The 22,681-nt window shown below is 43.7% G+C and overlaps 1 protein-coding gene across 3 annotated transcripts in view; it reads left to right on the plus strand.

The window, feature by feature from the left end:
• The first annotated feature begins 361 nt into the window (after positions 1-361).
• LOC141172091 (cell adhesion molecule CEACAM1-like) overlaps positions 362-22,681 on the plus strand; it is a 79,087-nt gene continuing 56,767 nt past the window's right edge. Inside the window, exons 1-7 of one of the 3 annotated variants that reach the window (XM_073655934.1) lie at positions 362-877; positions 9,701-10,057; positions 11,551-11,814; positions 12,769-13,026; positions 15,727-15,837; positions 17,470-17,519; positions 19,600-19,632. In XM_073655934.1, coding sequence (XP_073512035.1) covers positions 856-877; positions 9,701-10,057; positions 11,551-11,814; positions 12,769-13,026; positions 15,727-15,837; positions 17,470-17,519; positions 19,600-19,632 — 1,095 coding nt within the window. In that variant the 5' untranslated portion in view covers positions 362-855. The remainder of the gene's footprint in view (positions 878-9,700; positions 10,058-11,550; positions 11,815-12,768; positions 13,027-15,726; positions 15,838-17,469; positions 17,520-19,599; positions 19,633-22,681) is intronic. The other 2 variants (XM_073655933.1, XM_073655935.1) reach the window with 2 other exon arrangements.

The following is a 22,681-nucleotide window of genomic DNA, read 5'->3' on the forward strand; positions in this document are numbered from 1 at the left end:
TTGTTTTCTTCTAGATGTGTTGTAGTTTTGAATGACACTATTCTCTGTCCCAAACAATGTGCTATAAATGAGAAAAAAAATTCCAAGCCAGATGAAGTGTTGAAAATAAAACCCCAGGAATTCTGCCATTTTGTTTTTTTTTTGTTTTAGAACATTCATTATGCAGAACAGATGATCAGTAAATAAGATTCTTCAGGTCAGTACAATTACAACGGTAACAAACTTGAATAATTATTTTTATTTGTTGAAAGAAGTTGAAAACATATTGGTTTGTGTTGGCACTTTTCGAGAACATTAACTTTTTTGTTTTTCAGTTGATGGACCTGTATGACGGCTTGTTATTTGGCTTGGCAAGCTGATATTTTATGGATACCATTTCGGGGTGCATACGCATTTTGATTTCTTATTATTGAATTTTTTTGTGGGAGGTATAGCAACTGAAAAAGAGGAAGCGATTAGACCTGACACTAGTGGTCGACCTATTTGAATAAACAGCAGTGAGTTGCAATTCCCGGCATTGTCACATGGAACATTATGATGCCAAACATTGCTGTAAAGGGTGGTCCTACGTTGAGAGCAACTGCCGGATTGCTGGGCTTCCACTGATGTTACACTAAAGATTACCCATTGGTATAACTTCTAAGTAAGTCCCTTTTTCAGACCTTCGACCATGAGACTATCAAGCGGGCCACTTGTTTTGAAGGGTTAACACAAGTTTGAATTTGAAGAGTTAACACAAGTGAGATATTTCTAAACTGGATTTACACAAGAGTTGCTGTGGTTTGTCTGTCACGAGCAACTTCCTTAATCTTCGTTAGATCTACAGGAGAGTCCACCACCAATCTGTTTTCTGCAATGAATATACTAATAATGTCAGGTAAGATTTATATACACATAATGCAAAATTTATAAGGAAGTGATAATAAGCAAGTGACTGTTCTGCCATTAGCTCATTGTCCTTACTAATAAAAATATGGTGTTCTGTCTACATGACTGCATATGGGTTAATAGAGCGGGTGGAAGGTCTTGGTGACAACACATATATCTGAAAAAGTCTCAAGTTTGTCTCAACAACTATATAATTTTAGATTAAAAAACAGTTGAGAGCTGAGGATAGCTACCCAGAACTCTTCTGTGTTTGTTGGCTGCAGACTCAGTTACACAGCCATTCCTATCCCTTTAGGGATTTTAAGAGATTTTCCATTCCTACAGATCTATAGCTTGACAATATAATAATACAACTTCATAGTATAATTTTAAGATGATTTCATCACTGTTCCTAAGATCTTTGTATGTTTTCGGTGAATAAAAATATTCTCTATTCATATATGGAGGATAAAAACCTCAATTACACATTGAAATTGCATCTTGAAGAAGGAAAAATCATGGAATGATGACAATCACTGAATGGAGACAGGTTACTGGATCTGCAAATGATGGAAAAATTTCAAAAACATCGTAATTTATTCAATATTGAGTATAAGCGGCATAAGCAGAAATTCCTGAACTGTCCCCCTCTTTCATTATGAAGAGAGGGAGAAGAGGTGAGCTGTGAAATTGTCTATTGTGATTGGTGGATCCTGTGTTATCAGTTGTGTATAGAGGTGTCAGCTGTCATTGTAATCCTGCCTCTGAAGGAGGTTGAATAGACAGAAAGTGTTAGTGTCTAAAAAAAAATAAAGAACATTAGGACAGAGTAAATATGAATTTTTTTTTTAATAAACATAGGCATATGAAGCAAAAATGACAAAATTATTGTTACCAATCCGGGTGGTGGAAACTCTGTGCTGCGGTGCAAGGAGGGACCAGAGGGGCGTAACTAGGTATCAACTCGGACCGACCAAGGTCGAACGGTGGCTCAATCGACTCTGTGACCAGGGAAGGACCGGGCAGAGGGACCAGGTGCTACTGACGTGCCCCCTGGGCTGTGTGTGTGGGGGAATATCCGGAGCCGGGTCTCTGTGTAATGCTAGGGGTTGTAGTCTCTGTGGCGGCGACCCGGTCCCGTGTCTTAGGGTGGTCAAACCAGTGGCGGATCTGTTTATTTGGTTTTGTAATGTTTAAATGTCCGACTACGCCACCCGTGGATTGCGGTCACTGAGAACCGCCGCTGCGGGGCAGACCACTGAGGCTGATGTTGTGTGCGCAGCAGGGGGTAGTATAACTCCCCACGGGAGGAGTATAGCCTCAGGGCAGTGAGTGCAGATGGTGGGGGTGATGGTGTGCGGGAGCAACAGTAATGACTCAGAGTCCAGTGATGCAGTCCAGGGTCTTTACTCACAGTTTTACACTCCAGCCACTTCTGCAGGTAATGGCTGCCCACGTTGTGCTGTGCTCACCAGGTGAGGGGCTCGGCCAACTCCCAGGTACCTTTGGAATGCTTTTCAGGACCCCCTTCGTGTGTCCTTTCTCTGGCCTGTCGTACCCCACAATTGACCACGTTTCTGTCCAGCTGCCTCGGGCCTTGGCGGGCAAACGTATGTTCCATTTCCCTGGGTCCTATGTGGTGCCTTCCTAATGGGTGTAGTGAGGGGCCGTGCACGTACAATGCCACGGCCTCCGGTTACTAGCTGAGAGTAGTTGCTCTCCTCCACTAGATGAGGGATCCGGTTCCCTTTCTTGGCCTGACCCCCCTACTCTGGTAGCGGCGGGCGTGCAGTGGCGGCTGGCCGGTCCGCACCCCTGGGGTCCCTTCACTCCACTCCTGGAGCCTCCTCCATTCCTCTCCTCTCCTTTCTTCTCCTCCAGGCCCAGGCCTTAAGACTTGGCCCGCCTGTGGAGCAGAGCCCATGCAGAGCCTCTGCTCCCAGTCTCCTTCTCTCTCTGCTCTCTCCCACTTTCTGAACTCTGTCTCTAAGATGGTGCCCACCTTATATACTCCTACTTTACAGTGCACCCTGGATCTACTTTCCCCACCCACACACTACCGGGTTCCCCCTTTCTAGGTGTTCCCTCCCCCACTCCAGCCAGGGACAGGGGCAGTTGTGCTCACTCTTGGGAGCATTGTCGCCCTGCCCGCCGGAAATGTGGTGTAGTGCATGTGGGTGTTAGGGTCCTGAGCCACATTCCATCCTTACCTGGAAGTGAGATATCACACCTCTGGGTGAGATGCAATACCTCTGTAGCGACCGAACCTTCGGGGCGCTGCACTACTCTGGGGACCGACCTTGTATGAGAGCAGGTGACTCGCACGGGTCAGAAGGCAGGGACTGACCGGTACAGCAGATGAGCACGGCAGGCAGGCTGACGGGTGATCCGGGCAGACGGACTGGCAGGCACGGCAGGTAGCAAGCAGGAGCCTCCAGGTAGGCGGGCTGGTAGGCACGGTGGGTAACAGGCAGGTGTTTCTAGGTAAGCGGGCTGGCAGGCACGGCAGGTAGCAAGCAGGAGCCTCCAGGTAGGCGGGCTGGTAGGCACGGCAGGTAACAGGCAGGTGTTTCTAGGTAAGCGGGCTGGCAGGCACGGCAGGTAGCAAGCAGGAGCCTCCAGGTAGGCGGGCTGGTAGGCACGGCAGGTAACAGGCAGGTGCTTCTAGGTAAGTGGGCTGTCAGACATGGCAGGTAACAGGCAAGAGCCTTCAGGTAGGCTGGCTGGTAGGCATGGCAAGTAACAGGCAGGTGCTTCCAGGTAAGCAGGCGGGCAGAGCCCATAGACAGACTGGTGGACTGGACTGTAGACAGACTGTCGGGCTGGAGAGTAGACAAGCAGGTGGACTGGACTTGAAGTCAGGCTGGCGGACTGGACTTGCAGTCGGGCTGGCAGGCTGGACTTGTAGTCAGGCTGGCGGTGGGACCTGAGGGCTGAAGCAGAGTATCAAACACAAAGCTAAAACCTTGCACGGGCACCTCCATATTGGAGGAGGTGCCCTTTATAGGGGAAGTCCTCCGGCCATTGGCCGGGGACTTTTTAGGATGGCGCGCGCGGCCCCTTTAAGAGGCAGGGAGCGTGCCCGCACGCCCTAAGCACAGGGCCGGGGAAGCTGCATGCACCAGCAGCAGCCGCAGGGAGGCCAGAAGACGCCGTAGCAGGACCGCGGCGGTAAGGCGGATGGTGTCTCTTACGGGCAGGAGACAGAGATGCCAATGCTACAATTATTTTAGGAATACACGTAAAATAAGATGAAACCCCTTCATGACTGGCAATTTTCCATTTTAGCATTTTAATTTTTTCGTTCCCTTCTTACCAGAGTTATAACTTTTATATTTTTCTGTCCACATAAGGTTTATCTTTTGTGAGATGAGATGGACTTTTGAATGACACAATTTATTTTACAATTTAATGTAAAGAAAAACAAGAAAAAAATGTCCAAGTGCACTGAAACAACGCAATTTTGCAAATTTTTTTTTTTTTTTTGGGGGGGGGGTGTTTTTACTGTAAAAATTACTATGCATTATGATTCTCCAGGTCAATATAATTACATCAATATCAAATTTTATAAAAAAAAATAAAAATTGTGTCACCATATTCTGAGAACCCTAACATTTTCATTGTTACGTGGATGGATCAATGTGATGTCTTGTTTTTCACATGGCAATCTATCATTTTTATTGATACAACTTTTGGGTAAAATTATCACTTTTTAATTGCATTTTTGCGATGTTGCAGCAACCAAGTACGTCCTCCATTCTGGAGTTTCGATTTTTTTTATCTTTGTGTAGTATATTAATCAAAATAAATAAATAACAGTGGCGCTGGTAGGTGGTCAATTAGGCCTGCAGCAAATTAGAACAAGAGCCACTACTTGTCCAAAGGAGCCGAAATGGTACCAAAAGTAAAGTACAGAAATTAATTTGCGCTGCACTAAAAGACAATAGTAGGGGATTAATAAAAAGATAATTTATTAAAATTTAGTAAAAGGATAAAATCTGGATGTAAGTCGGTGGACGAAAGCAGGGTCAGACTGGATTTAGGGTCCTAGTCGAGGTCCAAAAATGCCAGTGATGGATGGCTGCCACTTGGGAGGGGAAAGAAAAGAGGTGATTTAGTGAGGAAACAGTTTGTTAGATTACCTATAGGTGGGAGGACCAGCAAGAATTACCTGGAGGTTGGATGGTTCAATAAAGACACATATGTAGCTGGGTCCACTAAGGCGTGTGAAGAGGGGCTAGTTAAAAGGGTAATAAATATAAGATTAGAATTATTATTTTATTATTAATAAAATACTTAAAAGTGTTTAGAAAACATGTATTTACCAGTATCCTAGAAAAGCTTGCAGTGGCCAGTAGGTGGAACAGGTGGTTCCTGCTGAGAACCTGGGTGATATAAATGGCAATTTAATGCAAAAATGAAGTGGGAGGAGGGTAGCTGATACCGGCTTATGGGTATTAGAGCCAAGAGGAGGGGGTTACCTGTTGGAAAGAGGTCAGAATGGAATGCACTAGAGGGCTAGGCTGTGGAGAGTGAGGCTGGAATAACACCCTTTTATTTGGGGAGAAGAGGGTGACTCTCCTATTTTGGAGTAGATTAGTAAGAGGGCTGTGGAGGGCTGTGCCCAGCGGTCACAACGGTTGAACCTAACTGGGTAAAAGAAGGACAGTTTAATACAGTATTAATGCCTGGTAGCAAAAAGCGAGAAACAAAAAGGGGATTACCTTTATGTATTAGGGTGGTGTGCCAGATGCCGCTGTGGATATGTAATAGGGCACCCAGACGGAGGCGCAGCTGTATGGTAGAACTGTGCTGCGGCTGTGCTGCAGGAGGCTTGTGTTGGAGGCCACTGACGGATGTACAGACGGAACAGCTTACCTCTATACGTGGAGCTGAATGTACCGAGTGGTCAGAGCTGGCGATGAGTCCGGAAAATAGAACGAGGAGGAGCGGAGTCCCGGCCGCTGACTCGCGCTCTAAACCTTGCGTAGCGGTGCGGATGTGCTGTCGGGTCTTCCAGGACCTGACGTGACGTCACAGTCACGTGTGGAGCACGTGATCTAGTAAGTTACGGTGAGGCAGAAGGACCAATTCCTACGCGTTTCGAAAGCTGCGGCTTTCTTCATCAGGGATGGTGTAACTTCTGCCCATGGTCCTTTATATAGTGGATGTCAGTGGATTCCAATTAATCGATCAGTCTTTGTTAATGATTTGATGATTAGGCCATTGTTAATCATTAAAAGCGAAGATCTCAATCTCGCTGTTGAGGCCTTTTGGCTTAAGTGTGTCCATTTCGAATATCCAGAAGCTTTCAGTGCGGGACATACTTTTAATGTAGTCACCATTGCGCCAATTTTTTGATACAGTTTGTATCCCCATTATCTGGGTGCCCAATGTGTTACCCCCATGTTTTTCCAGATAATGTGCAGACAAGGGATGTCCAGTAAAATGATTTTTAATGTTGCGTAGGTGTTCATTGATGCGTTTACACATGGGGCGTTTAGTACGTCCCACGTACATCTTTTGATTAATTTTATATTTTAACAGCTTGGACTTTTACAGATGTAGCGATACCACATATGTTTTTTTTAATTGGGAGAATAAAAGGATGATTCAAATTTTTATATTTTTTTAAAAACCTTATTTTTAAGTCCCCTTAGGGGACTAGAACCTCTGATTTTCCAATCACTTATACTATATACTGCAATATAAGATATTGCAGTATACAATAAAACTTAAAGTCTCCTATGAACACCAGTCACAGGCTGGGATTCAACAGAGTACCCTCAAGGCTGGCACTTGTGCCTTCAGTAGACTATCAGTTGCCGCAGAAACCCATCATCGCCCCATGACTTTGTTGCTGGGGAAGATTGATGGGTGCATGGAATGGCCTTCTAGGCGTGAGCAAGCCCCAGGCATGCACAGTGACCTTCAGGGCCTGATCACAGACAGAAGTCCTGTCCCAGTTATGTGGTGAACCGGACAGCAGATAGGGAGTACCAGACTGGACATGCAGCACAATGGAGGCAAGGAGAACCGGACAGGAAACATAGGGCAGAGAGGAGGCTGGAGTGCTGAGCGGTGAAGTAAGTATGTTTTTTTGCCTTTTTGACCTTTGGCTGGCCATCTACCTTTCAACAAGATGGCAACCATCCTTGTATGCCCAGTTTCAGAGAATATAAAAAATTAAATTAACCTTACTCCAATTCAACGATGTCTACAACATCTCTTCTACTCATTAATCTCTATAGACACCCTGCAGCCACCAACACCCCAGCCCTCCACCCACTCAGTTCTCCACATCGACACATCATAGACAGCCACCAAAACCCCAGATTGAAGCTGCATGAGGCTGGACAGTTGAGTCATGTTAAGTGTGGATGCTTGTGCTGCAAAAACTTTTCATCACTCAAAACGAGCTTGCCAATTTAATTTTGGGTGGTCAAAGCCTTTTAGACCAGTCATGTCATGGTTGTACCCCTTGCAACCTTGACTATATACAGTGCCTACAAGTAGTATTCAACCCCCTGCAGATTTAGCTGGTTGACACATGCGGAATTAACTTGGCATTGTGACATTTGTACTGTAGATCAGCCTGGAAGTGGGAAATGCACTGCAGCAAATTTTTTTTTTTTTTTTTAAACGTAAAAAGTTAATTCAGAGTGTCATTTATTATTCAACCCCTCAAACGACAAGAATTCTGTTTGGTCCCCTTAAAGTATTAAGAAGTAGTTCAGGCACCAAGAATAATGAGCTTCACATGTGTGGATTAAAGATCTCTTTTGCCAGCCTTTTCTGACTATTTAAGACCCTCCCCAAACTTGTGAACAGCACTAAGACATGGTCAACATGGGAAAGACAAAGGAGCATTCCAAGGCCATCAGAGACAAGATCGTGGAGGGCTGGCAAGGGGTACAAAACCCTTTCCAAGGAGTTGGGCCTACCTGTCTCCACTGTTGGGAGCATCATCCATAAGTGGAAGGCTTATGGAACTACTGTTAGCCTTCCACGGCCAGGACAGCCTTTGAAAGTGTCCTCCCGTGCCGAGGCCAGGCTTGTCCGAAGAGTCAAGGCTAACCCAAGGACAACAAGGAAGGAGCTCCAGGAAGATCTCATGGCAGTGGGGACATTGGTTTCAGTCAATACCATAAGTAACGTACTCCACCGCAATGGTCTCTGTTCCAGACGAGCCCGTAAGGTACCTTTACTTTCAAAGCGTCATGTCAAGGCTCGTCTACAGTTTACTCATGATCACTTGGAGGACTCTGAGACAGACTGGTTCAAAGTTCTATGGTCTGATGAGACCAAGATCGAGATCTTTGGTGCCAACCACACACGTGACGTTTGGAGACTGGATGGCACTGCATACGACCCCAAGAATACCATCCCTACAGTCAAGCATGGTGGTGGCAGCATCATGCTGTGGGGCTGTTTCTCTGCCAAGGGGCCTGGCCATCTGGTCCGCATCCATGGGAAGATGGGTAGCACGGCCTACCTGGAGATTTTGGCCAAGAACCTCCGCTCCTCCATCAAGGATCTTAAGATGGGTCGTAATTTCATCTTCCAACAAGACAATGACCCAAAGCACACAGCCAAGAAAACCAAGGCCTGGTTCAATAGGGAAAAAGTCAAGGTGTTGGAGTGGCCTAGTCAGTCTCCTGACCTTAACCCAATTGAAAACTTGTGGAAGGAGCTCAAGAATAAAGTCCACATGAGACACCCAAAGAAGCTAGATAACTTGGAGAAGATCTGCATGGAGGAGTGGGCCAAGATAACTCCACAGACCTGTGCCGGCCTGATCAGGTCTTATAAAAGACGATTATTAGCTGTAATTGCAAACAAGGGTTATTCCACAAAATATTAAACATAGGGGTTGTATAATAATTGATCCACACTTTTATGTTTAAAATTTAATAAAATTCAACTGAGCAACATAACTTTTTGGTTTGTAAGATTTATGCTTCTGTTCATAAAACCTACTCTCGTTTGCAGTTTGAAGGCTCTAACTTATTTGCATCTTATCAAACCAGCTAAATCTGCAGGGGGTTGAATACTACTTGTAGGCACTGTATACAGTACAAGCATATGCACATATACATAGCTGCCCACTTTCGAAATCTGATAAGAAAATCATAGATGACCACTAGTATGGTTTCACTTAACTTTGCAAAATTGTCTATCAACAAAAACATAGAAAATGCCAATATATCTGAAACCATACAAAATTTTTAGACTAAGACCAGGGCTTTTTATTTTCAAATATACAGCTAATTTTATATTTTGGGTGGAAATCCTTAAATGGGTGGTCTGACATACAAATTAATTTTCATCCTAAATCACTATCTACTTAATGCCACAGTGTAAAATATTTTTTTCTAATTTACTTTAATTAAAATTTCATGTCCTTCCCTAACTACACTATTTAAGTACTTTTAATTTTTTTCCATTTCTTACTTTTTGATGATGCTTCTTTTGAGAATCTCAGTGCTTGCAATGTGCACAATGCACAATGACAGTGCACTCTCTTGCCGGCTCCAACAGAGTGCACTGTCAGTGCACATTGTCAGAATACCCGGGGTGTAGAAACCAGTGCTATTGGAGGGGCTCTCTCTGTATATCTATTGTCACCATTGAAATGTTAGCATAGAAGTTAATGGCTTAATGCATTGCAATACAGGCCTTCAAGTCCAAAAATGGTTTATTTATGATGGTAAAGGATCAATAGCTTCAAAATTGATTTGTTGTAAGTCAATGATAATGGTTTATGTTGTATTGAAAGGTTTTACATTTCTATAAAAAAATATAAAGAAATTGATGAGCTTTTCTCTTTTAGTTCTCCTCATCCTCACGATGGATGTGACCAGTGGACAGATCAGTATCCAGCCGATCCCTCAGTATCCGGTTATTAATGGATCTATCACCCTGAGTGTTATGGGGATTACTGAGAAACTTGAGGCTTTTATTTGGTATAAAGGGCAATATAAAAGTCCTCCAAATCAGATCCTGACTTATATTCCTGATATTGGTTCCGCACTATTTTCTGGACGTCTGTACAATGATCGGATCTCGGCTTTCAATAACGGATCAATACTCATCAAAGATCTTCATATCACAGATGGGGGGAATTATATAGTGGATGTACAGACTGTGACGTCAGCACAGGATGTAAATGTGACTTTGATCGTCTATGGTGAGTATCACTTTCTTTTACACCTCTCCGAATGTTCACAGTGCGCCTCATGTATGAGAACTGTCTAGAGAAAAAAATGTTCTAATTATACATCACAGCCAATCAGATGTCAGCTTCTATGTTCTAATCTGCAATAAATCATGGACTCTGATTGGCGGCTAAGAGCAACATTTCACTATGCTCCGGCAAGTATCTGTAATCAGAAAGTTGTTTATTTTAGAGAAGAATAAAGACACAATTGTATTGATGACTTGTTGTAAATCGTCCTACCACATCTTCCATGTGTCAACCAATAGTGAATATGCCCTCCGTTGTCAATAAATCATGGACTCTGATTGGCGGCTAAGAGCAACATTTCACTATGCTCCGGCAAGTATCTGTAATCAGAAAGTTGTTTATTTTAGAGAAGAATAAAGACACAATTGTATTGATGACTTGTTGTAAATCGTCCTACCACATCTTCCATGTGTCAACCAATAGTGAATATGCCCTCCGTTGTCAATATCTGGTGCTAACACCAGCGTTGGTGCCATGGAGTTTGTAAAGACTTTTTATACAAGGACAGTAAAGACCCACATATCTCCATGAACTCCAGTAGACTTACTACCAAAGACCAGAAGTGCTGAATTGATAGTAGTGTCTACTCCCAACTCATTGCCCTACTTTTTGAATATCAAATTTTATTTGCCCCACCTTCTAAGGTCACTGAGACTTTTCATAAATTTAAATGGGATTGAGATTGGATGGGCCAACCAAATATTCCAATAATCCCAGCCAGGTTCTGAGATGAGGTCCAACAGAGATCAACACTTATTATAGACATTCTCTACTGAATAAGGGAATATGTTAATTAGAATTTTCATGTATGTAGAAAAGTTTTTCTGAGTTCTAGCTTTTTGATTTTTGATCAGTTCTAAGAACTAGAACTAGTTCTAGTTCTTTTTTGGGAACAACGTTAACTGTTGTTCCCAAAAAATCAAGGAATATGCTCACTTCTGCGCTATTCCAGATGGGGCTGCAGAGCTCTGTTTTCGGAATTACAAAGGCCAAATATTGTTACTTGCTGATTGTTGTGATTACAAACTCATGGACCCCCAGCTTTCCAGAGACAGGGTCTTTAGAACTTTGTGAACAGAGTTCTGAAGCCTTGTTTGTTATGGAGTAGAGATGTTCATCCTTGACCTCCATTCATTGTTAATTTGGGCTGTGGGAGAAAGCCAAGTACAATGCTTGGTTTTCCAATATAGCCCCAGAAACAAATGATGGAGTGGAGATTGGGCATGCTGCAGAACCCAGTTCTTGGGGTTCCAGAACCCTGATCTATGTGTCACTGGGGATCCTAGTGGTTGAGCCCCCAGCAATCAGTTACTTTTTCCCCATTCTTTGGATAAGGGATAACTTGTTATTTGGAAATAAACTTTTAATACTAACTTTTAATCTAAACAGAAATTTTAAATTGTGACAATTGTTCCTCTATGTTCCTCCATTCACAGAGCCGGTCACTAAACCTGAAATCATATCGGCCACCAGCCAACACTTGGAAAATTATCCATTTCACCTCTTTTGTAACACTTATCATGCTATGTCAGTAATATGGACCATGAATAGTGCCAGCATCTTATCTGGAACTGAATTTTCTAAAGATAACAAGACTCTCAGCTTCTCCGGTGTTAGAGAAGAGTCAGGAGAGTACCGGTGTGAAGCTAGTAACGTCATCAGTAAGGATATCAGTGACCCCTACACAGTTAATGTGATCTGTAAGTAACCATCACAGTTGTTCTCTTGAGATCATTATAGACTTTTTTTCTATTTTGGATGCTTCTTGATTTTCTGACATGAAATACTGGAGATCTATGGATGGATCCGCTGTGAATTGACTTAGAATCTAATTTCCTAAAATACACTGGTCGCTGGAAATTCAAACAACTTGGAATTCAATTTGCACAGTTCGTGAAAGGAAAAAAATCCCCCGCTATTTTACATAATGCTGAAGATTGCATTAGCCAGAGAGCAGGCTCAAGACGTCAGGCATGGCCGCATTAGTTTCCCCATAATGCTTTGCAGCTATCACATCACATGTTGTAACATTGCCAATCAGGGGGACTATCAAAGGGGTTATAAGAGATAAGGGCAAGAAAAGCAATGACCATTTTATGATTTCACAGTCCAGTATAGGAGGTCAGAGTGCACTGTTCATGACATATAGAGATTAGAGATAGAAAAAGGCCTAAACTTGATTGTGATGTCATTCTGCAGTTCAGATGAACATTGAAAATGTGAGTGGTAGTCTCAGTTTGTAAATAATAATAATAAACAGACTCAAATAATAGGTTGTGCAGGACCTGCAGAGTCTGGGTGTCTGTAAATTGACTGATTTGTGATATACTGTAGTATTCAAGTGTTAGGAAGGTGCAGGACCTGCAGAGTCTGTGGGACTGTGAATGGATTAATCCATAATATACTGCAGTATTCAAGTGTTATGGATGTTCAGGATCTGCAGAGTATATCTGACTGTGAATTGATTGATGCATGATATACATGATATACTGGAGTTTTCACATCTCTAGTCCATTCCAAACAATAACTGAGATTGTATTTTCAGTAGAATGTATCTGATTGTTCAGCATCTGGTAGAAAATAGTCGTGGAATCATCACAAGCATATCTCTGGGTAGCTTTACTTGTTGAATCTGCATCTCTTTTGTTTTGCAGATGGCCCAGATGAAGCATTAATAGAAGGTACATTAAATGTGAAGCCCGGTTCCTCCATCACAATAACATGTTCTGCTGATTCTTATCCACCTCCTGAATACCAATGGAAACTCAATGATAATGTATTATTGGAAAATACAAACAAATATAATATTAGTAATGCTGCACCCAAGGATGAAGGACTGTACACGTGTGTGGTGAGGAACCCGGTGACAAACCACATTGCTATTGACTCTGTACATGTGAACGTAAAACCAGGTGGGGATATTAAGAAATTTTTTAATCAGTTGTTTATTTGTTTCTTTTGTTTGTTTTCTATCCTCAAACAACTGGTCACAATTTACTATCTGAATTGTGGGCACAAAACCGGGAAATCCTTAAAGGGGTTGTCCACTACTAGGACAACCCCTTCTTGATCTAAATGTTTGGCCCCAATAAAATAAAAAAAATACACTCACCTCCCGTACTGACACAGTTCTCGCTCCCCTGGGCTCCCGTGCTGTTGTTTTGACCCGTGCTGTTGTTGTGACACTGTCCCCACCTTCAGACAAATCAAACATGAAGAGGAAGTTCAGGCTGCAGCTGATCTCGGACTTGCTCTTCATGCTCAATTCGACAGGAGATGGGGACAGTGACGCCAGTGACGCGCCCCCAGGGCAGTGGAGTACTCGGTGTCCGGGCCTATGGATGCTGGGGGGAATATGTCACAGTGGCAGGCCTGGTCCATGGCCCAGGGCGGTCAACAAAAAGGGGATAGTTTATATGGGATTTGTAGTTTGATCGTGACGCCACCTGTGGTTTCTGGTAATTTGTACCAGCGCTGCTGCAGACCTCTGAGGCAGTTGATAGGCAGCTAGGATGGATCAGCTCCCCACAGGTGGAGCGGGCCTCAGGGCAGTGTAGAGTTTGATGGTGGGTGCTGATGCTGGGGCTTGTAGAGCAGTCGGGATGGTGCAGCAGGAGTAACTGACAGAGACAGGGGATTCGCTTCAGTACCTTTACTGGTGCGGATGTCAGGTACGGTCCAGGGTACTCGGTAGGAAGGGTGCACTTCAGGACTTCTCCCCAGTGAGCGGGTATAGGGCCTCTTGGTCCGTGTCTCCCTCTCTCTAAGCTCCTGGCCAGCCTGCAACTGGGCCTAGCTTCTGTGTCATGCTGTTCCTTCACTTGTCGCTTGGTAGTAGGACCTTCCGCTGGCAACCACTATCCCGGGGGGGCGGGCCTTCGTGGTTCCTGGTCCTGTGTGGGTTTAGCTTCAGGTCAGCCAGGGACTTGTAGTCCTCCTGGTATGCTGGTGATCCCTACTGGGTATAAAGGGACCCTGTAGGCGTGGACCCGGTGTTCGGTTTGTATACTCGGGGGTGAGCCTATGATGCTCCTCTGCCCCCTCAACTCCTCTCTCCTCTCCTCTTTGCCTTCGGCCACACTCGGGGCCCTCAATACGGCAGCAGACGTGCTGCGTCTTCACTGCTCTCAGCGTCAGCATGGTCTCAGACTCTCTGAATCTGTCTGACTGATTGACTCTACACTGAACTGCCTAGCTCCACGCTCCATATATATATATCCCTAACGGGCTCCCTCTGGTGGTATGAGGTGGAAGGGTGGAGGTGTTAGTATGTAATGAGGGCCTCTTGTGGAGAAGTCCATCCATGCACCCTGGGTCCTGTGGTACCAGTGAACAGCAGGGTGCCACACCAGCGCTGATTGGGTGCCGGCATCACGTGTCACAACAACACCATGGGAGCCCCAGGGAGAACGAGTGCCAACACAGCTGGAACAGCGCCAGCATTGGAGGTGAGTATAAGCGTTATTATTTTATGGGGGCCAAGTGTGGGGTATTACAAGGAGTTGTCCAAGTAGTGGACAACTTCTTTAACCCCTTTGCCTCTTTCCACCTTTCCTAAATTTCTACTGATCCTGAATGTAGATTGCCATAAAACCTGACAATTTTTAATCATAGCCATTCCTAATTTGAATTGATGTTATATTTTTTAATGTATAATTAATACAATTCTTCTAGAGATGAGCAAATCTTTTGAAATTCAAGTTCATCAGCTTTGTAGAACTTTCTCAGTCAAATTATTTTGCCAGAAATCGAAATTACTCCAAAACTAGTTGTCCTTAAAAGTCAAGTATGACACTATTTCCTTTTCCTCACATACTAATCTTCATTGGTGTGCTGTCGAACAATATCTGTATATTTTCTTAAGTGCTTTATGGCTTTCTCTGTCTAGCTCTATGGCAAAGCTGTGACCAGTGACCACATTCTTTTACTATCCAGATATCACCACAATATGGCTGCTGCATTCCCTTTCTAGGCTTTTATATAGGTTATAATGGTGTCTCCAGATTGGCTGAGCTATATTATGTGAAATGATTGCTGTTGCAATATTCTGCAATGTGTAAAATAGCAGCCATCATTTTTAGGCGATTCACTTAAAACAAATTGCAAATTGTTCTAATTCACCGAATTCAGTGAATAGCTATAATGTCAATTTAAAGAGGTTGTCAACAACTTTAACACTGATGACATCCTTAGGATAGGTCATCAATGTCTGATTGGTGGGAGTGTGACATCTGGCTTAGCTGTTCTTGCTGTTGGTAGTAGCCAGAACTGCTCAGTTATGGAGCAACACAGCAAAGTTTCGGAATAGTGGCCGCGGCCGGGTACTTCATTGGTTTGAATAGGGGGCTGATGTGTAGTACCCGGAGCAGCCACTATTCCATCAATGGTGCTGCTCCTTAACTGAGCATTGTTGGCTGCTCCTGACACTGGGAACACCTGATCGACGGGGCGTCTGGTGTGTAACCCCCTAGGTCCTCAGACATTGATGACCCATTCTACCCTGCCATCAATGTTAAAGTCATGGACAACCCTTTACAATTTGATTTGCTCATCTCTAAAATTGTTAAATCTAATATATTTATTTGTATTATTCATTGTTTTGTTTTTTTTAGCATTTAATAATTATGGACTTATACTTGGACTTGGCATAATCTCAGGAGTTGTAGCAATTGCTTTTGGAAGTGTCTGTTTATACAGGAAATATGTGAAGAAGCGGCTGAATGGTGAGAAAAAAGTACTAACCTGTACTAACATGTTAAAAAAAGAGAAAGACTTGGAGACCCAGATGTTCTATATGGAAGTAAAAACTGCAAAAGTAGCTCTAGATAAAATAGACATTAGATGATGATTTTTCACATTATCACTTGTGACAGAGTCACTGGTATGGTATATGAGGGGAGGTATGTGTCATGCAGGTCGCTGGCCTGTGTGAACTGAAACCAATAGACTTTCTGCCAGCATGTTATATGCTGGAGGCTAACTCTTTTCAAGTGTGCTGTTTTATGAGAATGACATAGAGATGGGAGGGAAGTCATTCCCCATACCTCCGCCTCAGGGTGTGGCTGAGCAAGGTTTAAGTGTTCAGTTACCATTTCTTTTCTGTTGTGGAGTTTGGAGTGGCAAAGACTCCAGACTGGAAGGCTACAGCTCAAAGAGGACCTGGAAGCTGGGACTACAACCTGTGTGGCTAATCCCATACTGCTATGGACTGTGTTATCATTTATCTTTGTTTTGGGTTGTTTTCTTGCCAGTAAGGCTGTGTTTATTTTGCTGGAGTGCAGAGCTTTATGCCACATAATAAAGCCTTTATTTTAACACTAAATGACAAGTACAGTAACCAACACTGTCACTGTACTTATTATATATGTGACTGACATGTTTCTATCTATCTAATCTACGTGTGATGCTCTATTCTTTCTGTTCCAAATTGTCGGGTACCGATGTATGCTGCTGATGAATTGCCGGCCGGCTTTTTTAAAGAGACAAAAACACTATTATTTTTTTTTTAAATAAATCCTTTATTTTAACACTAAATAACAAGTACAGTAACCAACACTGTCACTGTACTTATTATATATGTGACTGACATGTTTCAATCTATCTAAGCCAGCCGACTTTTTTAAAGAGACGGGTGCATGAAAATCGGAGGGCACTAGTGTGTTCCAAGTGCCCTGCTATGCTTTTCAAGTACCCTCCTATATACCTGCCTGCCTGTCTGCCTATATATTCCTGCCTGCCTGATGTTTAATTGAGCACTGTTCCCATCGATTTGGGCAATTTTGACCGAGTTTCCCATAGACTTACATTGGGCTCGTTGCTGGGGTCGAGCACCCGAGTATTCCAATTTGCTCGACCCGAACTTCGAGCACCCGAGCATTTTAGTGCTCGCTCATCACTATTCCTGAGTCTACTTCCAGAAGCGGCCGAGTGTGACGTTTAACCACACACTGTACCGACATTGTGGACTAGCGTCTGCAAAAGCAAAGGCTGTGGAGAAAATCTAAATTCTAAACTGACTAGTCCCCTGCATTTTAAATATGCAAAATGTCAATTTCTTTTTACTTTTCAGTGTGTAGCAAATATACAGCATGAGAACTCATTCAGATGGTCCATTTTTCACGTAGATCTTCTATCTGTGATTTTCACGAATAGAACACAAACCCATTATAATCTATTTACCTGTATATTTTTTCATCACCAATAACAGCTGATCGGCGGAGGTGCCGGGTGTCAGATCTCGGTCGATCAGACATTGATGTTCTGTAGGTCAACAATGAAAAATTAGTGGACAACCTCTTTAAATTTCCAGGTGCTTTAACAATAGTTTCTTAATACATCCTGTGATCCATACTTAGGGTCATCGGAAGCCATACGGGAAACCATCAATGTTTATGAAAATGTGAAGGTAAGTGACAATGTGCAAATGTACGCTACGTTGCTTTCATAGGAACAAATTTTCAATGAAAACGTTTATTATTTTAGAACCTGACACCCCAATCCTGGAGCATATCTTATAGATAGCAAGAGCCAGCTGGATTACTGATGCCTGACATACACCTTATGGACAAAAGTATTGGGATATTCACTCCCATTGCCCTCAGTGTATAACATCCGGTCCCTTGCTCCCGATGTATAACATCTGGCTCCTCGCCCTCGATAGGTGGATTCATAACTGGCTTAGTGATCGGACTCAAAGGGTGGATGAATGTCTCAAGTGGGGTACCACAGGGCTCTGTCCTGGGACCTGTATTGTTCAACATCTTTATCAATGATTTAGATTAAAGAATTGAGGGTAAACTGATTAAATTTGCTGATGACACAAAGCTAGGAGGGATAGTTAATACTAGAGAAGAGAGAGAGAGGATTCAAAAAGACCTAAATAAACTGGAGCAGTGGGCAGCAACCAACAGAATGGTTTTCAACAGGGAAAAATGCAAAGTACTACATCTGGGCAATAAAAATGAAAAAAGCATATACAGAATGGGAGGAATAGAGCTAAGCAACAGTACATGTGAAAAAGACTTAGGTATACTAATAGATCATAGACTGAACATGAGTCAACAGTGTGATGCAGCAGCAAAAAAGGCAAATACAATTCTGGGATGTATTAACAGAAGCATACAGTCTAGATCATGTGAAGTCATTATCGGTCTTTACTCCTCTTTGGTCAGACCTCATCTGGAATACTGTGTACAGTTTTGGGCACCACATTTTAAAAAAGACATAGACAAACTGGAGCAAGTTCAGAGAAGAGCGACCAGAATGGTGACTGGTCTGCAAACCATGTCCTATGAGGAACGGTTGCAGGATTTGGGAATGTTTAGCTTGCAAAAAAGAAGACTGAGAGGAGACTTAATAGCTGTCTACAAATATGTCAAGGGCTGTCACATTGTAGAAGGATCATCTTTATTCTCATTTGCACAAGGAAAGACTAGAAGCAATGGGATGAAACTAAATGGGAGGAGACACAGATTAGATATTAGAAAAAACTTTTTGACAGTTAGGGTGATTAATGAGTGGAACAGGCTGCCACGAGAGGTGGTGAGTTCCCCTTCAATGGACGTCTTCAAACAGAGGCTGGACAGACATCTGTCTGAGATGATTTAGTGAATCCTGCTTTGAGCAGGGGGTTGGACCAGATGACCCAGGAGGTCCCTTCCAACTCTACCATTCTATGATTCTATGATTCTATGTATAACATCCGAATCTTCGCCCTCGGTGTGTAACATCTGACCCCTCGCCCCCAGTGTATAACATCCAGCCCCTCACCCTCGGTGTATAACATCTTCCCCCGCCATGCCGCCTGCGTTTACTAACATGTGACAGAACGGCCGGTGGTGCAGAACTCACTGATACCTGCGCCGTCCTGTAATAGGAGCCACCGGTGTAACAAGTCCGTTCATGACATTTCTTCCACCTAAATCTTCCCCCATCACCTGTGAGTGATATTATTAAGAAGTGGAAGAAACTCAAAGCCACGAAGAGTAGACCCCATAATCTTACAAAGTGGGGGGCCGAGTGCTGAGGAACAGAAGGCAGAAAAGTCACCAACACACCATATCTGCAGTGTCCAGATCTCCTCTGGTATAACATCAGCACAAACACTGCGCCCCCACCAGGAGCTTCATGGCCGAGCAGCTGCATACAGCCGTACATCACCAAGCACAATGCCGAGCGTTGGATGGAGTGGTGTAAAGCCGCCACCACTAGACTCTGGTTGAAAGTGTTAACTCTTTTTTTAAGGCTTGCTGCATCATGCTATGTATTGCTATATTTATCAAGTTTGCTACATCTGTGTGATAAGTGATCGATCAGAAAGTGCCAGCTCATTGTGAGACATAGTGGTCAGTGTGAAAAATTCAAGATTTTTTTTTTTTTTAAAGTAACATGAAAAATTAGAATAAAAATGTCAAACAGGTTTAAAAGTGTGTAACAAATATGTTGTAATCCTCAATTCTATTTCCTCCTTAATTTTAATTTTTCAGGAAGTACAACCACAAGAAGAATCCTCATATACGGTGAGTAGAGAAACTTGCACAATAAATATATTTAGGTTCTTTTCTCTATAAATCTGTTAAGAATGGGAAGAACAATCTGAAATCTGCAAAATGCTACATTAAATGTGACTTTCGGTCTCCCGCTCCTTTCTAACTTTGAGAAATGTATTAAATAATATGTAAGAGTTGCAATTTGTGCAAAAAAAATGAGCATTAGCATGCAACATTTTTCACATTGGTCTCACTCTCTTATTAAGTATCAGGACTAGTATTTTATTCAACAAGGCCTATGAATTTAAGCATAATTTGCTCCAAATTTCTTATTAAGGTTTTAGATTTGCTAACTATGGACTGGTGAAATTAAGAACCCCCAAAAAATTGTGAAAGTTATGCCATTTTACTAAATCTGGTCCATTATTCCATATACTAATTACTAATAAAACACTGAAAAATAAGAAATTAAGGAATTAATTAATGGCCATCAAAAACAATTAGTTATTACTAGAAATGATCGATTCCGTAAAGCTTCTAATTCGGGAAATCATGTCAATTTTTCAGGGAAATTCGAGTTGCATTCTAAGTTTATTGAATGTTAGTAATTTATTATGCTCTTGGGAACATAATAAATAAAAAAGAAAATGAACAAGTCACCTCTCCTTCCACTCTTGTTTCTCCGCCTCTTTTTCTCCACTTCCCATGTCATGCGCATCTGTCACAGGTGTGTCATAGACAGACAATCGCTCTGCAGTGGGTTGCAGGAGAACTCTACGTTTGGCATTGCAGACAGTTTTTTAGATAAGAGGCTTTCTTTAGGACCAAGCGGCTACCTCTCTCTTGCTAATTAGCTCTCTGGCCTAGGTGTCTGAGAGGGAGTCACCGGCTATATCCATTTCTACTTGTGAAGCTTCGCACGAGCAGTACTTCGTCCTCTCTGGAGCTTGAGGCCATGTGCTTATTTGGAGTTCATCTAAAGCTAAGCCATTTCCCCTGTTTTGTCCACCCTTGTTGTCTATAGAGTTTAGTGGAGGTTGACTAGTGCTCATCTCCTTCCATCCCTAGCCGTAGCCATACGCCAGGGAGAGTAGAGTGAGGCACGCGTGCGGCGATTGCTGAAGAGGAAATATTGGGACGCTAGTTGAGACAGGGTGACGCCAGATCAGACTAGGAGGTCTCCACTTCCCCCCTTTCCCTAGTTTCTGGGCTCCCTTTCCCTTTTCCCTATGTGTTGCATGTCTTTCCCACACCTGGCTTGACATTATAGCCGGCCGAGCACATTTTGACAAGGAAAAAAAAGGGGAACTGACATTTTTTTTCTCTTTGTGTGTTTTTGGGCATGCACCTTTTTTTTTTCCTTTCTCCCTTGGGTATGGGTTCAGTTGCAGACCTTTCAGAATGGCTGCACAGGCTGTCTCTGGAAGTGAATGACCTCCGTGGTGAGGTACAGCAGCAGCATCAGCGGTTACAGGTCGCTAATATGGGGGGCTCTGTCCAACCTGAACTCAAGATTGTCCTTCTGGACAGGTTTTCAGGAGGTGGGGACAAGTTTTTTGCATTTAAGGAGGCATGCAAATTGTATTTTAAACTTCGTCCCTACTACTCTGGTTATGAGGAGCAATGGGTTGGTATTGTGATCTCTCTATTGCAGGGCGATCCTCAGTCATGGGAGTTTTCGATACCGCAGGACTCGGTTTGTCTCCAGTCTATGGAGGGATTTTTTTGAGCTCTGGCCCTCATCTATGATGATCCTGACCGAGTTACCTTAGCTGAGTCTAGGCTACGTCACTTTCAACAAGGAATTCAATCAGTGGAAACATACAGTTCGGAATTTTGTTGATGGGCAACGGATTCCAAATGGAAAGACTCAGCCCTTAGAAGTAAATTTTGTGAGGGGCATACTGAAAGGTTGAAAGATGTCTTAGCAGTATATGAAACTCCTCAGTCCTTGGAGGCTGCCATGTCTTTGGCCATACGTCTTGATAGATGCCTTCGGGATAGACGGGTGCGACCACCTTCTCCGGGGCCTTCTTGTCGGGGTTGTATACCTCTGCCAGAGGAGCGGTCTGGGGGTGAACCAGTACTGGGGGAACTGAACATGATGGTGATGGTGCATGCAGAGGCCGAGGACAAGGCCGTGGGCAAGCTGAAACTGTGCCACAACAAACACCCACATCTTCTCGCCTGACCTTCCTGTCCCAATTCCTTGGGGACCGCAGCACACCACTATTGAATCCAGAGCAGTGTCAAAAGGTTGTTGGTTGGATAGTGGATAATACTTCCAGTCACTTAGCCACCACCACCACCACCCTGTCTTCCACACGGTCAAGTCTCAGTAGCCATGAGTCTGGACCGCATATTCCTCACCCTGTTCCTCCTTCCCCCCACCATGACGAGTGCCTGGAGACAACTAATCCCACACTTGGACACTCTGGAGAGCTGTTCACTTTTCCATTTATAGATTCTGGCCTCTGGCCCTGTATACTTGAAACGGGGCAAGAGGAGATCACGTGTAGCGATGCCCAAATATTTGAGCAGCCACGGTCACATGAAGGCGACGGTGGAAAAGTGTCACAAGAGGTGGACGATGATGAGACACAATTGCCGGAAAGTCAGGAGGAGGACCAGGGTGCGGAAGTGGAAGATGAGGTGATAGATGATGTTGCGCTTGGTACCACAGATCCTAGAAGAGTGCATTGATGGAATCCTCCACAAGAGGCCCCCATAAACATTCACACATCTCCACCTTCCACCTCAAACCAGCAGAGGGAGCCCGTTAGGGATATAAATAGGGAAGGTGGAGCTAGGCAGTCAGTTCCTCAGAAGAGTTCCTGCAGTAAAGAAGCCTATGAGAGGTCAGTCTGCAGTGGGGCTCAGTCTAGTCTAGGGAACTCAGTTAACAGTTCAGCAGTGGAGCATGAGGCTCCTGCTAGCTAGATTCAGGGAGCTCAGTTATAGCTTAAGGTGTGCCGACGCCTGTAAGAGCGGTGAAGAGCGGCAAGCTGCCGTTAATGTGAGTAGCCTAGTGAGGGCCCGAGCGTGGCCGAAGGCGAGTGGAAAGTGAGTAGCAGTGGGG

Source organism: Phyllobates terribilis, unplaced genomic scaffold (assembly GCF_046119375.1).
Source record: "Phyllobates terribilis strain yellow unplaced genomic scaffold, ASM4611937v1 Scaffold_12__6_contigs__length_324123572, whole genome shotgun sequence".
Taxonomy (NCBI): Eukaryota; Metazoa; Chordata; class Amphibia; order Anura; family Dendrobatidae; genus Phyllobates; species Phyllobates terribilis.